General features: G+C 39.9%; 1 protein-coding gene across 2 annotated transcripts in view; it reads right to left on the bottom strand.

Moving 5' to 3' along the window:
- The window catches only part of psme3 (proteasome activator subunit 3), a 40,825-nt gene continuing 24,265 nt past the window's right edge, over positions 1 to 16,560 (bottom strand). For both annotated transcript variants that reach the window (XM_043674999.2, XM_087977835.1), the window contains 5 exons: positions 14,884 to 14,952; positions 11,637 to 11,704; positions 11,327 to 11,381; positions 8,690 to 8,776; positions 1 to 1,048 (listed from right to left, as the gene is read on the bottom strand). In XM_043674999.2, coding sequence (XP_043530934.2) covers positions 968 to 1,048; positions 8,690 to 8,776; positions 11,327 to 11,381; positions 11,637 to 11,704; positions 14,884 to 14,952 — 360 coding nt within the window. In that variant the 3' untranslated portion in view covers positions 1 to 967. The remainder of the gene's footprint in view (positions 1,049 to 8,689; positions 8,777 to 11,326; positions 11,382 to 11,636; positions 11,705 to 14,883; positions 14,953 to 16,560) is intronic.

Genomic DNA, 16,560 nt, shown 5'->3' with positions numbered 1-16,560 from the left:
CATCGTCTCAGAGGAATGTTTTATTAAGTCTTAGATAATTTCATAGTATCGTCATGGTCTGAAAGTTGGGCTCACCAGTAAATGTGCAGTCCACCCACCAAAAGCTCTTGACTAATGAGCTCAACATTCTCAACCTTTGTAAGAAACGAAAAAGGGGTGAATGGACAAATACATAGCAAAGTGCAGAGATGGGGTTTAAAAATTGCAAGCAACTTCACAAGAAAAGGAAGCTGAAAAAGTTAAACTGGAGAAACTAATGCTCAGTATCCTAATTTAGGGCAATTAGAAAAATCATAGCAATACGTAATTTACGTAGAATTTATAACTTCATTTATCCCCACTTTGGAGGCTCACACTACGCATACAGCACAACTTTTTATTTTAAAAGAACATCTTCAAATACTTCTCTTTAAAAAAAATGATCAGGGAAGGGAAATAGAACAGTCAGTGGGTGTACCGTCCCATATAATACGGTGCAATAGGTGCTCCTTTCTACAATTTGCAGCCTTCAGACCTGTGCCTGGTGCTCTGTGGGTGTTTGCCTGTATGTTAAAGTTGTACATGACTAGCATTCAGCATTTACAGGATAATTTGTACATCATCTTTCATCTTTTTTAATGAGGAAAGGATATGACAGAAATGGGAAAATACCATATCTCAAAATAAAACTAAGTTACTAAACAGAATTCTTTGCTAAGACCACTAATACTGTACATTACAAAGAGATTTGTCAAGCAAAATGGGAAAGAATTCCTGAGGGTTAAAAACCTCTGTACATCATAAAAAGAAGAGATGAATGAAAATCCCTTTTCAGCTATTCCACTGAAATGTAACAAATGCTGTGCTTCACTTTTGACTTCAATTCTTTCCATCTCAACAAGACCAATCTCACGTAACAAAGCCAAGGCAATCACGGTCTTATATTTGGGGTTACAAAGGTCGGGTTCCAATTCATGAAGCACACCAATTAGTACAATGCATCTGTGTTGCTATTCCTGGGTCGTTTGATTTTTTCAATATTTTTGATGATCATATCATGTAATGTTACCTGTTGAGGAGAAAAATAAAATTCATAAGTAAGTGCATTGATAACAGCAAGAATAGCAAATTAGTATGTTTGCTTCTACAGAAGCTGGATGTAAAAAAAACCTAGGGCGGCACGGTGGCACAGTGGTTAGCACTGCTGCCTCACAGCGCCAGAGACCCGGGTTCAATTCCCGCCTCAGGCGACTGACTGTGTGGAGTTTGCACGTTCTCCCCGTGTCTGCGTGGGTTTCCCCCGGGTGCTCCGGTTTCCTCCCACAATCCAAAAGATGTGCAGGTCAGGTGAATTGGCCATGCTAAATAGCCCGTAGTGTTAGGTAAGGGGTAAATGTAGGGGTATGGGTGGGTTGCGCTTCGGCGGGGCGGTGTGGACTTGTTGGGCCGAAGGGCCTGTTTCCACACTAAGTAATCTAATCTAATCTAATCTAATCTAGATGTTGGAATGCAAATCTGTCCAACATAAGATCAGATTAAGTCTTAATATTGAAAGGACAGCCAATGTCAGAAGCTGAACCGTTCACAGCAAAGTGGCGGGAATCTGAGTTTTAGGGTAAGTTGTATTTTGTAGAAGATTAGAACGAGACATTAGCTTATAATCTAGTTGACCAATGCCAATTTACTGCTGAATTTAGCTGCTGGAAAATTGACCTCCATTAAGTAGCTCACTTTCATGAAAAACAAAAACCAGAATGCTTTTAAGAATTTATTTTGTGTCCTACTGTATACTGTTAAATCATCATGCGTAGTATAGAACATACAATTTCAAAAGAATACACTGACAAACCAATTTAGGGTGGTCAGGGTGGCTCACAGCATGTACTGGAAGCTACGTACATTAATACGCAGGAATATGTACATGCACCATGCCTGTTTTAACTCAACAAAATGGGTGGCACATACCCACTGACTCATTTCTCAGGGAAAAGCCCTGACCAGAACCAAAGCCTGGTTGACAACTGTCAATCATTATGACGCATCCGCCATGGCAACATCTACCAATGAGAGCGCACCTGTCCACAGGTCAGCACCCTCCCATCATGGACGATAAATGTTCGGTTTCTTCTTGAATTATTATTCTTGTGAAACCTCCTGATGAGTGAAAAACTTTTACAAAATGCATCTTTTTTAAAAGCATTTCAGTTTTAAGTCTCAGAAGAACAGCAACAGCCCAAACCAATGATTGTGCTGCTTTTCACTTATGGCAGGGCTTGGGCTCCAAGTGGTGTCATAAACTGACATACTGGGATCAGCAATGTCCAGCGCAGAACTCCAATTCTCCTTTCCTCAAATCTCAAAGGTCTTAACCCCCTGACCTCCAATCATCTTCTCTTAGTTCTCATGGAGGGGCCATACCAATTTTCAAGGCTCAAAATTGGGTCACAAAGAGATAAGGTTTGGGAAGCACTGGCCTATGTATATAGTATATCAGGAATTTACTCGTTTGGAGCAATTAAAAATGCATTCCCACCAATTGAATGGTATAGCAATTCTGGGATTCTTAGTCTTCAGAAATACTGCAACTAGCATAGAAACCTGCACAACCCAAAAATGTAAGCTACCATTAGAATGCTCTTTTGTTCAATGAACCGAACACAGCCGCAAATAGTTCACACTTTGGATACAAGTACTTCTTGCTACATTTCCTCTTCAGAACTAAGCACAGAAAGTTGATTTACATCACCTTGTTTTGGAGAATAAATCAGCCAAAACCACTTTTAATCTTTTAATTTTAAATCACTTAGCACTTTATGAAAAAAAAATCCCTGAACCGTATGTGACTGCATTTGTTTTAAAGCCTAATCTGCCTCATTCACAGAATTTGATGTATGAGAACTTCATGAGCACAGCTCAGCAGCAAAACCAAATGACAACAAAGAGGTAACATTTTGGATTGTTGAAACATGAATGATATAATGCTAAAGGCTATTGTCCAGAGAATTTAATATTGTCTCTCTCCTCAGTTATATAGAAACACAGAAGCAATTCAGCCCATCAAGTCTGCTCTGCCATTCATCATGACCATGGCTGATCGTCCAACTCAACATCCTAATCCTGCTTTCTCCCCATAACCTTTGATCCTTTGTGTCCCAAGTGGTACATCTAGCCGCCTCCTGAATACATTCCATGTTTTGATATCAATTACTTCCTGAAGTAATGAGTTCCACAGACTCACCACACTTTGGGTGAAGAAACGTCTCTTCATCTCTATCCTAAATGGTCTATCCCAGTCTATCCCAAATGCTCAGACTGTGACCCTTTGTTCTGGACACACACTATTGGGAACATCCTCCCTGCATCTACCCTGTTTAGTCCTGTTAGAATTTTATAAGTCTCTGAGATCTCCCCTCATTTGTCTGAACTCCAGCGAAAACAATCTGACCTAGTCAACTTCTCCCTTATACGTCAGTCCTGCCATCCCTGGAATTAGCCTGGGAAATCTTCACTACACTCCCTCGAGAGCAAGAGCATTCTTCCTCAGAAAAGGAGACCAAAACTGCACACAATATTCTAGGTATGCCCTCACCAAGGGCAACTATAATTGCAACACCACATCCCTGCTCCTGTACTTGAAACCTCTCAGAATGAAGGCCAGCGTACCATTTGTCTTCTTTATCAGTTGCTGCACCCACATGGATACATTCAGCGACTGGTGCACAAAGACACCCAGGTCCTGCTGCACAAAACCCTCTCCCAATTAACAGCCATTCAGGTAGTAATCTGCCATCTTGTTTTTGCTTCCAAAGTGAATAACCTCACAGTTACCCAAATTATACAGCATCTGCCACGGATTTGCCCACTCATGCAATCTGTCCAGATCATGCTGAAGCAACTCTGCAGCTTCGTCACAGGTCACCCTCCCACCCACACTGGTATCATCTGCAAACTTTGAGATGTTACATTTTGTTGCTTCATCTAACTAGGGAATCTAATCTAACTTATTAATATATATTGGGGGAAAAACACCGATCACTGTGGCACCCCGCTAGTTACTGCCTGCTACTTTGAAAAGGACTCATTAATTCTTATTCTTTGGTTCTTCTCTGCCAACCAGCTTTCGATCCATCTCAATACACATCCCCCAGTCCTGTGTGCTTTAGCTTGAACATTACTGTTTAACTTGCTGAGTATTTCCAACATGTTCTGCTTTTTAGTTAAGTTTGAAATAGCATGTTGGGAAGCATGGGGTAGGGTGGAATTAAAAGAGCAGGACAGAAATTCTAAAGATTCGAAATTAATCTTAAGTGGTGGCACAATCCAGATGGTCGACTATTTTGTACCATTACGCTAGATGAGTTTTGAATCTTGAGACTTTGTAAATTGGACTTACCAGCAAAGGAAGAGATTTTACTCCTATCCCACCTATCAGTTGGATATCTAAAATATAACAAGTAGCCTGCAAACCAAGAAATCCTATTTGGAGAATGTACTTTGAATACTATTCTTACAAGTTCAGGCAGTTAAGGCATAAACTAGTGTAACATGCCTTACGTCAACATAGAACTTGGAAACATCCCAATCATGACAATCCTGGACAACAATTTATCTAATTAAGTGAAACTCAGGAAGAATTCAAACCTTGTTAAAACAAGACATAACCAGTGAGATATAATGAGGGAACCGGTCAGTCTTTGGGGTTAGCATTATGAAATTTAACTGGGTAAACAAAGTTTGTGGTCAGAACATGTTAGAGGCATGTGATTTTTGTTTTTCTTAATCTCAAAGAGAGCGGTTAAACTCACTCTCAGATGGTGAATCACTTTGTACTTAGATGTTACCAACTTCTGACATGCAAGGTCACGCCTATTTGATCGAGAGGTCATTTTAGGATAAAGGGTAGCAGATTTAAAACAGAGATGAGGAGAAATGACTTCTTTCAAAAAGTCATGAATTTATGGAATTCTCTATCCCAGAGAGTGGTGGTTGCCAGGGCATTGAGAAAGATTTGAGGAGATGTTAGACAAATTTTTACTTAGTAATAGCTGGACAGATTATGGGGAGTGGGCAGTAAATTGGAGTTGAGGCCAAGATGAGATCAGTTGTGATTGTATTGAATAATGAAACAGGTTTGAGCAGATGAATTGCCCACCCCTAAGTTCTTATACTCTTATTTTAATGTCTCCTTAAAAAAATTACTCCTCTGACATTATTTTGGATGCCACTTTGCATCTTAAGAGATTTCCCATATCACTCACCCTGGGAACTTATAGAGTCATAGAAATGTACAGCATGGAAACAGGTCCTTCGGCCCAACCCGTCCATGCCAACCAGATATCCCAACCCAATCTAGTCTCACCTGCCAGCACCCGGCCCATATCCCTTCATACTCTTCCTATTCATATACCCATCCAAATGCCTCTTAAATGTTGCAATTGTACCAGCCTCCACCACATCCTCTGGCAGCTCATTCCATACACATACCACCCTCTGCGTGAAAAAGTTGCCCCTTAGGTCTCTTTTATATCTTTCCCCTCTCACCCTAAACCTATGCCCTCTAGTTCTGGACTCCCTCACCCCAGGGAAGAGACTTTGTCTATTTATTCTATCCATGCCCCTCATAATTTTGTAAACCTCTATAAGGTCTCCCCTCAGCCTCAAACGCTCCAGGGAAAACAGCCCCAGCCTGTTTAGCCTCTCCCTGTAGCTCAGATCCTCCAACCCTGGCAACATTCTTGTAAATCTTTTCTGAACCCTTTCAAGTTTCACAACATCTTTCCGATAGGAAGGAGACCAGAATTGCACGCAATTTCCAACAGTGGCCTAACCAATGTCCTGTACAGCCGCAACATGACCTCCCAACTCCTGTACTCAATACTCTGACCAAAAAAGGAAAGCATACCACACACCTTCTTCACTATCCTATCTACCTGCGACTCCACTTTCAAGGAGCTATGAACCTGCACTCCAAGGTCCCTTTGTTCAGCAATACTCCCTAGGACCTTACCATAAAGTGTAGAAGTCCTGCTAAGATTTGCTTTCCCAAAATGCAGAACCTCACATTTATCTGAATTAAACTCCATCTGCCACTTCTCAGCCCATTGGCCCATCTGGTCCAGATCCTGTTGTAATCTGAGGTAACCCTCTTTGCTGTCCACTACACCTCCAATTTTGGTGTCATTTGCAAACGTACTAACTGTACCTCTTATGCTCACATCCAAATCATTTATGTAAATTACAAAAAGTAGAGGGCCCAGCACCGATCCTTGTGGGACTCCACTGGTCACAGGCCTCCAGTCTGAAAAACAACCCTCCACCATCACCCTCTGTCTTCTAACTTTGAGCCAGTTCTGTATCCAAATGGCTAGTTCTCTCTGTATTCCATGAGATCTAACCTTGCTAATCAGTCTCCCATGGGGAACCTTGCCGAATGCCTTACTGAAGTCCATATAGATCACATCTACTGCTCTGCCCTCATCAATCTTCTTTGTTACTTCTTCAAAAAACTCAATCAAGTTTGAGAGACATGATTTCCCATGCACAAAGCCATGTTGACTATCCCGAATCAGTCCTTGCCTTTCCAAATTCATGTACATCCTGTCCCTCAGGATTCCCTCCAACAACCTGCCCACCACCGAGGTCAGGCTCACTGGTCTATAGTTCCCTGACTGTTTGACTCACTTCTGTTCTTAGCTGTTCCCGTCTCAGATCGATCTCTTTCCTCACTATGTCCCTGGGTCCCCCCCCAAACCTTACTACTTTAAATCCTCCCAAGCAGTTCTAGCAAATTTCCCTGCCAGTATATTAGTCCCCTTCCAGTTTAGGTGCAATCTGTCCTTCTTGTACAGGTCACTTCTACCCCAAAAGAGATTCCAATGGTCCACAAATGTGAATCCTTCTCCCATACACCAGCTTCTCAGCCATGCATTCATCTGCTCTATCCTCCTATCCCTGCCCTCACCACCTCGTATCACTGGGAGTAATCCAGATATTACTACCCTTGAGGACCTCCTTTTTAAATGTCTGCCTAACCCTCTGTAATCTCCCTTCAGAATCTCAATCTTTTCCCTTCCAACTTGCTAAGGTAGAAGTGGATTAATCATGGTTAGAATTGAACTGAAACTTTCCATTTCACCCATGTATTTAACTAGGAGAAATGGAATATTTAGTCACTCAGTAAATGGAGATTAACTTTAATTTCATGTTGTAAATCAAAAGTACAGCTCTGGTATTGCACCATTGATATCTATACTGTTTTATAAGCTGAATGAGAGGAAGAATAATAGTGTTAACAATGTGTTTGAGATATCCATAAAGTCAAATTGCTAAGATAGGCAATGTTCCTCAACCAATGTTATGACTAAACTCAACATACTCTAAGAGACCAGTTTTTTGGAACCATAACCGGAGTTGGAAGTTGGCCTGCTGTAGCAGAAATCAGGAGTACTACATTTGAAACCAAATACTGCGTATTATTGAGAGGTTTAATACCATATTGCTTTGAAACTGTATGGGTGTGAATTCAAGACTGAACAGCACATGGGAATTGAAGTTAAGGAACTGTTGCCTGACAACAGCCCTCTGATGGTCTAACACTCAATCAATAAGTGCCAAGAGTAGCAGAGAAGCATTCAGATTCTGCAGGCATAGAGCAACCACCTCTTTCCCTCTCCATGTGGGGAAAGACAGAAAACCAAGAAAGCAACTAGACCTATTTCCATGTTACAAACCATCAAACAGAAGAACAACTATTACTACAGACAATAGTGTATCATCACTGCAAAATTCAGAAGGACCAAGTTAAATCAGCCTTCTGTTTTGTGGTCTGCCCTGTTGATTTTCAGATCTTTGCTTACTCTCTATATATTATTTTCCCTCCACAGTATACTTGCCTGTTGTCTGCGTTAATTGAGATGAAGTCAGAAGTTACAAGACACCAGGTTGTAGTCCAACAGGTTTATTTGAAATCTAAGCTTTCTAAGCAATTGTCATCAGATGAAATTACTTCACCGAACGAAAGAGCACTGTTCTGAAAGGTTGTAATTTCAAATAAACCTGTTGGGACTGTAACCTTATGTCGTGTGACTTCAGACTTTGTCCACACCAGTCCAACATCTCCACCTCCACATTATTAATCGAGATGGACATGTGAATTTGGGTTCTTGAAGAAGTACATTTTAAGTTAGATATTTAATTAGATATCCTTTCAATTCCATGTTCCTGTTAAAGTTAGCTTTTCTGATACTGATGAAATCTGGTCTGAATTGTTTTTGTCTTGAATAGCAGTCAGTAAAATAAATTGGTCATTTTAGTGGTCTCACTGGGACTTTATACTTTCTGTGGCAGCTTATGGAATAGTGGGGTATGATTATTGGCATACTCTTCCCAGTAAAACTGCACATTTGGAGGACTGGAATACAGATTTGCACCTGCAATTATCCACCAGGCAAATTTTCACACGCTATTATGAATGGTGAGCACCCAACCCACATCAGGACATGTCTCCAAACGATGCTCAGGAGAAGTTTTTAGTGGCAACCATTACATTTGCTAGGGAAACATCATTCCTTAAAAGAGTGGGTATGCAAATGAAAAATAAGAGATTACTGACATGAAAAAGCTGTAGCAATTTTCAAAACACAGCTTGCAACATCAAAAACTAACTTTTTAAAATTTGATCACTATACATGTGGGCTGAATTTGTACTTACATATTGGTTTCTCAGTTCAGAAACAATTAACCGAAGGCTGATGTATTCCTTTTCGTCAATTTCAGACACGGTGCGACGGTAATCTTCCTAAACAACAAAACAAGTAAATTATTGCTCCAATTTCTACTTCAGAAGATGCTAACTCATCTCTTCTCTGTAACCCTGCAGCAATAGATACTGACCATTCTTCATATCCTGATTTAGCCTATTTACGTAGGCATAGCACCACTGACATTACAAGAGATCTAGACATTCAGAGGTCAGGGGGGAAAGCAACCACAATCTCCTGCTCACAGTCTGCATCATGGATTTGAAGCACAATTTTGCTCTTCAGTCACATTCCCTCCTTCAAAGACTCCCTATTTATTCTCCTGAACAGAATGAAGATTTGATTAGGGATTCTGAAGATGTCTGGCAAAAATGTTAGAGCCGGCAGGAGAGGACGAGTGGGTCCCCAAAATTTCACGAAGGCAAAATGATTGTGCCAGTCTGTGTTGCTCAAACAATACAGAAGTGAAATACAAAAGTACCAGCATTCAACACAACAAAAATAATAACATTAAGTCATACACACAGGTCAGTAATAGTTCAGGCAGAGGCAAACTGGATAGGGGTGGATAAATATAACAAAATACTTCATGGTAATATTGATGCCAAATTTTGTAGTACTAATGTTTAGTTTTGAAAGAATTTCATTCTGTACTTAACGTCGGATTCTAGCACTTATGGCAAATAGTACATGGATTTGATTTGTTGTATTTTATTTTAATCTGTTTCAACGTGATTCAGTTTTCAACTTCTGAACCCAGCACTGTGGCTGCCCAAACTCAGGCCGAATTGAACACAGAACCAGTAGGAACAAAAAGGAAATTGTTCTAACTCATTTTACATTTAACATGGAATTGTTAGTATCGCCTCTCAATTAACATGAGCTAGATTTTTTACGCTGGCTGTGAAGACAAAACAACATTTTAAAAACAAATGGATAAAAACAAAATCTAATTGGGATTTTATAATGAAGCAAGTATCTGTGGTGAATAATTCCATTGTCTTACAAAATGCATTTCCCAGTGCATAGCTGTATTTACTATGTGGCTAACAGAATTATATACTTTTATTTAAATTATGATTCAGTTTCCTTTGACCACAAGCAATTAAAATTTCAGTGCAATCTTAATACCATTTATTTTGAAAATTACTTCTCAGGTTATACATCCTACTACTAGACTCTGAATACAGTACAGCGTACTCAGATCTCCATTTGGCAATGAAAGTTAAGTGGCATTTAGTGAGATCCCAGACTGACACACTTAGGCCAAAAACTTAAGAAAAAAATTACACAAGTGAACTTTCACATTTTGCTCTCTAGTGCATCTTGTTGCATTGAATTGTAACTAAAACTGCCACAAACAATCTGCTTTTTTAATACATCTGTACAACAGGTATTAAACCTCGCTCCATTTTTTAAAACAAATCACTTTTGTTTAAATCAATTTTAACACAATCGAACATCCCAAAGCACTTCACAGAGGAAACATGAAACAATATGTCATTTAAGTCATATAAGGCGATATTAAGTCAGATAATCATGGCTTTGACAAACGTAGATTTAAGGAGTAATTTAAAGGAGGGAAAAAAGGCAGGGAGGATTAGAGATGCAATGGACTCATTGTATTTGTGTATTGAATATCTAACCCAGTGACCTAGGGGCACAGGCCAGAATCCCGCCACAGCAGATGGCAAAATGTGAATTCAATTAGTCAATTCAGTTAGCTTGATAGTAACCACGTCAATTGTTATAAAATCCCATCTAGATCATTACTGTTCTTTTGGGAAGGAAAGTCTGCCATCTTCACCCAGTCTGGTCTACATGTGATTCCAGACCTACTGCAATGTAGATGATTTTTACCTGCCCTCTGAAATGACCAAGCAAGTCATAGGCAATGAGAGATGGTTAACATATGCTGGTCTTGTTGGTGACACCCACATACCTAGTAAGAAAAAAAAATCTCAAAGTTTAGAGCAGAGGGAGCCGAAGGCACAGCCAATGGTTGACCAATTTACAGTTGGGACAAAGATAGGCGATGTTAATGAATTGGAAATAGGTGGTTTCAGAGACACCACAAACATCAGGTTGAAGGTCACCTGGGGGGTCAATGTCATAGTTTGTGACCTTTAGTTAGATCTCAGTCGGTTATCAAAGAAGGAGCAGAATTGGTGGTGAGGGAGTGGAGTTTGTGACAGGACTAAAGACCCCAGTTTTTTCCAATATTTAATCAGAGGAAACTTCCCCATATCTAGTACTAGATATTACAGAAGCAGTCCAACAACTTAGGAACAGAGGGATCAAGAAAGAAGAAAAGGATGTAAAGTTTGTCGTAGTTAGTGCACAAAAGTATGTCATTAACTTCAGTCACAATGTTAAGATAAAATGCACCCATATGTCTTATTAACTATTGCATACGTGATCAAAAATTTTTGTAGAAGCATAGAAAATAGTGTGATTAACTATTTGCAGTTTATAGGGCTTGATAAGAGGAAGCAGCTGACCGGTTATGCATGTATTTCACTCCAGATGTAACACTGCAAGTTTTAGTGACAAATATGCTCTCACATCACAGTTGCACTGCCACTTACCACATGGGGATATTTAGCTACTTTGGACACCAATTTTGCTCTTGTAATGTAGTATCTGGAAAACCACAAAGACATGAATGTGTTTTAATTTGGATTTTGTTGGCTTGTAGAGCCAGGAGGCTGGACATTATTTATATATTTAACACTCAAAGTTATATTGCCCATCAATTAACATACTAAACCATCAACGTGCGATTTCATAAAAGCAAGCTGAAAATGTTAAACAGAACGCATTTTACTGAAAGATTCTGCTAATATCTATTAATGGATAAGTTCAGATAATGAATTATACATTAAGGTCTATACTTACCGAGAGATCTGATCCAAGTATGAAGCAGCTTCACTTTCAACTGTTCGGAGTTCTGCAACAGTCTCTTCCTTTAATTGAATGTGGGAAGAGAAGCAAAAGGATTGAGTAAATGCTACTGCAATATGGCTGTAACCTTTGTGCAAAGTATTTATCTTGAGTTGCTAATACTGAATTATCGTACAAATTATTTAAAATTGTATTAATGGACTGGTCACAATCGATTGAGAAAATCTCAATTTTAAACTGGACTCAGTTATTTATTCTATCAAACGTTCCCTTAAGTTCCAACACAATATGGGCATGCAAGTGATGGTTAACACTGGGTGATGTTGGTGAAACAGCAACGCTCTTTCAATCCCAAGCAATATCTTGATAAAGTAGGGTGTTTATGGTACAGTGGTAATGCCCCTACCTCTGAGCCAGAAGGTCTGGGTTCAAGTCCCACCCTCCCCATTCATGTGACATAATATCTCTGAATAGGTTGATTAAAAGATCTGTAATGAACTCTGATCAAGTGTCACATGTTGAAAAGCTAGTCATAATAAAAAAAACACACCTGAAAAGATATGCTTAGAAGACACTCCAGAAGAGACAGAGTGACATTCCTAAGTTTGTAGCAGCTTTAGTGAGATTTGCCATATAGGACTTCAGCTTTTGCCATAATTAAACTTTTACTTTCAGTGACAAGACTGGCAACGTTGCAAGAAATATTGGCCGTTCACAAAACGACTAGGAGTCTGACAGAAACAGATCCAGATACATCACCCAATATAGCTGTTCAGGTCGGCTTGTCAGATGGTGAATTGCGTTCATTTGCACATTTAAACAGCTGAGAATTTTTGTTTTTAACGTTTTACAGTTTCAGTGTTTCACCAAGAGTACTTCCATACTGGATTCTTGACAATTCTTGATCATTAGAGAAATGACTCTAATAGAGTCATAGAGATGTACAACATGGAAATAGACCCTTTGGTCCAACCCGCCCATGCCGACCAGATATCCCAACCCAATTTAGTCCCACCTGCCAGCACCCAGCCCATATCCCTCCAAACCCTTCCTATTCATATACCCATATAAGTGCCTCTTAAATGTTGCAATTGTACCAGCCTGCACCACTTCCCCTGGCAGCTCATTCCATACACGTACCACCCTGTGTGTGAAAATGTTGCCCCGTAGGTCTCTTTTATATCTTTCCCCTCTCACCCTAAACCTATGCCCTCTAGTTCTGGATTCCCCCACCCCAGGGAAAAGACTTTGTCTATTTATCCTACCCATGCCCCTCATAATTTTGTAAACCTCTATAATGTCACCCCTCAGCCTGTGACGCTCCAGGGAAAATAGCCCCATCATGTTCAGCCTCTCCCTATAGCTCAAATCCTCCAATCCTAGCAACATCCTTGTAAATCTTTTTTGAACCCTTTCAAGTTTCACAAGATCCTTCCGATAGGAAGGAGACAGAATTGCACGCAATATTCCAACAGTGGCCTAATCAATGTCCTGTACAACCGCATCATGACCTCCCAACTCCTGTACTCAATACTCTGACCAATAAAGGAAAGCATACCAAACACCTTCTTTACTATCCTATCTACCTGCGACTCCACTTTCAAGGAGCTATGAACCTGCACTCCAAGGTCTCTTTGTTCAGCAATACTCCCTAGGACCTTACCATTAAGTGTAGAAGTCCTGCTAAGATTTGCTTTCCCAAAATGCAGAACCTCACATGTATCTGAATTAAACTCCATCTGCCACTTCTCAGCCCACTGGCCCATCTGGTCCAGATCCTGTTGTAATCTGAGGTAACCATCTTCGCTGTTCACTACACCTCCAATTTTGGTGTCATCTGCAAACTTACTAACTGTACCTCTTATGCTCACATCCAAATCATTTATGTAAATGACAAAAAGTAGAGGACCCAGCACTGATCCTTGTGGCACTTCACTGGTCACAGGCCTCCCGTCTGAAAAACAACCCTCCACCACCACCCTCTGTCTTCTACCTTTGAGCCAGTTCTGTATCCAAATGGCTAGTTCTCCCTGTATTCCATGAGATCTAACCTTGCTAACTATTCTCCCATGGGGAACTTCGTCAAATGCCTTACTGAAGTCCATATACATCACATCTACCGCTCTGCCCTAATCAATCCTCTTTGTTACTTCCTCAAAAAATTCAATCAAGTTTGGTGAGACATGATTTTCAACGCACAAAGCCATGTTGACTATTCCTAATCAAACAAAATCATAATAAACCAAGGAGGCATAACCAAATGATGAAGAGCTGACCTAAACCTGCTACACTGAAATATAACACACAGGCACATATTAATCAATTAAATAAAAACCGAAAGAACTGTGGATGCTGTAAATCAGGAACAAAAACAGAAGTTGCTGGAAAAGCTCATCAGGTCTGGCAGCATCTGTGAAGAGAAATCAAAGTTAGCGCTGGGTCCGGTGACCCTTCCTTAGAATTGTGTTCTGAGGAAGGGCCACCGGACCTGAAACATTAACTTTGATTTCTCTTCAGAGATGCTGGAGCTTTTCCAGCAATTTCTGGTTTTGTTAGTTAATTAATGCATTCTCACAGAATGCACACACGTAGATAAAGGCGTCTGTTTCAAAATGTGCCTTTCTTGATATGATGTGCTATCTCATTTGCCTTCTTAGCAGAACAGGCAAACCCGAGAAAATGACAATACACACTGAACTGTGCCTAGTGACACAGACACTTGATCAAAGTTCATTATAGATATGTTAATCAACCTATTTGGAGATGTTATGTCACATAATTAGCAAAGGTGGGACTTGAACCTAGGCACATTCGGCACTTGGGTTTAAAAGCAGCTCAGGCTGAGGTGAAGGCAGCCATGTCCTAATGAGCAGCAAATTTCTTGTGTGAAATAAGCCTGGATACTCTGAGGAGATGCTTTCATGCATTTCTACAGAACAAAGCTACCCGCAGTTCAACAATCAGAATGGTAATCAGATTACAACACATTGCACTCTTGCATAGTTGAAACTATGCAGAACACAGTGAAATTTGCAACACAACAGGTCACGTTGCACAATTTGACAGTGCTTGATGCTGACATGCAGATATAACAGCAAGACCCTCCAATTCTAGGTAACAACTCTCAGCTTGATCAACAGGGGGGAGGGAAAAATCCCTAAATTCAAAACAAATAGCAAATCTAGGGTACTGGAAATAAATGTGAGGAAATGTTTAAAAAAAAAGTATGCAATGATTGTACCTGAATAGAAACACCAAAGTTATTGCCATCTTCTATCCTTGGTATCAGTAGCTGAACCCACATTTTAACCTAGAGCATGTTCAAAAGAATTGAGAATGAAAGTTGTACAACCCACATGAACAGGAAATTCAGATAGTGCTACATGACAACACTACAAATACAGCTTTTGCATCTGGAGTCATTATTTTTATTCTCTCTTGTACAGAGTAATCCCATATGGGAGTGAGAAAAGAATAAAATGTTCTCTTGGCTTTGTCTACTGAATATTTGCCAAAATCTGTTTGTAAGTTTCTAGATGTTGAAGCTTGGAAAAGTCTGGAGCACATACATTCTTCTGCAGCCAAATTAATGAAGTTTGCTTCCTTTCAGTATATTAAAATATTAAAGCAATTTCTGCATGCTGCTTTCATTGAAAACATCTTCAGCTACTTATAAAACACATTTCAGGTTATTTCTGCAGGATTCATATTCATGTGACTTAGTATTTAATGTTTGGTCAGGTGAATTGGCCATGCTAAATTGCCCGTAGTGTTAGGTTAAAGGGGTAATTGTAGGGGTATGGGTGGGTTGTGCTTCGGCCGGTCGGTGTGGACTTGTTGGGCCGAAGGGCCTGTTGCCACACTGTAAGTAGTCTAATCTTAACTATACATTGAAGGTCAGACATATGAATTAAAAATTATTTAGCAACTGAGTCAGATAGTTAACAATCAGTCATTTTCTGTAAATGAAACGCAACTTTTGTTTAAAGCTGTATGACAGGACTCTGACAGGGAAACTGTACGATGGTTCCAATTCTTCAGATAGTTGATAAAAACATAGAACACTAGACATGGCTGTAACCCCCAGTAGCGTGGATCTCAAGATGCACATTCTCCTCAAGTCAAAATTGTTCCTGAACATCATAGAACATCACAATTATGAAGTCAATTTCTTCACTCAGATTATGGTGAATATAATTGTCTACCACAGAGAGGTGTGAAAGGTCAGTCACTGAACACATACAAGATAGAAATCAACATATTTTGAGACTATGGCATTAAACGGTATGGAGGTAATGTGGGAAAGTGGCATTGAAGCAGATGACTAGCTCTGACTAAACTGAATGGTGAAACAGGCTGGTCTATCCCTGTTTCTGTGGAATACCTGCATCATATCCCACAATGCATCCCAATGTCCTGAGGTAGAGTCGGGGTAGAGAGCTACCTATTTTAATCTCAGAGTACTCAATTTCAATCCAAATCAGAATTGGCCTCTCCTCCCTGCTTTCCATTTGAATCCTATAATTTTCATCTGTATCCTTACAATCCGATGATTTTGAGAAGACATTTTCAATAGTTTTATTTACCTTGGAGCCTATTTATTGGTTTCCCATTTCTACTCGTCACCTCTTTGCTCCTGGAATGTTGGCCCCTTATTCCTTCACCCCGCATGCATCTTGTCTAAGTGAACAATATTTTAGGTACACAAGGCTGAATAGGGTCAAGATATTCCATATGAAGAGCAAGAAGCTATTGGTGAAAGAGTGACAAATGTTCACTTCCAATTAGCAGGGCGGTATCAGAAATTTTATCCTATTACAGTATACACTGTGTCTGTATCTGCTTTGTGTTAGTATGAGAGATCAGATTCCAGATTCATGCTGGGAGCTGCAACTGGAATGAAAATATCTTTCATGTT

Source organism: Chiloscyllium plagiosum, unplaced genomic scaffold (assembly GCF_037043375.1).
Source record: "Chiloscyllium plagiosum isolate Xiang-an unplaced genomic scaffold, Cpla_swu_hap1 HiC_scaffold_32, whole genome shotgun sequence".
Classification (NCBI taxonomy): Eukaryota; Metazoa; Chordata; class Chondrichthyes; order Orectolobiformes; family Hemiscylliidae; genus Chiloscyllium; species Chiloscyllium plagiosum.
The sequence above is the reverse complement of the archived record's forward strand: the minus strand, read 5'-3'. Positions and strand labels throughout refer to the sequence as shown.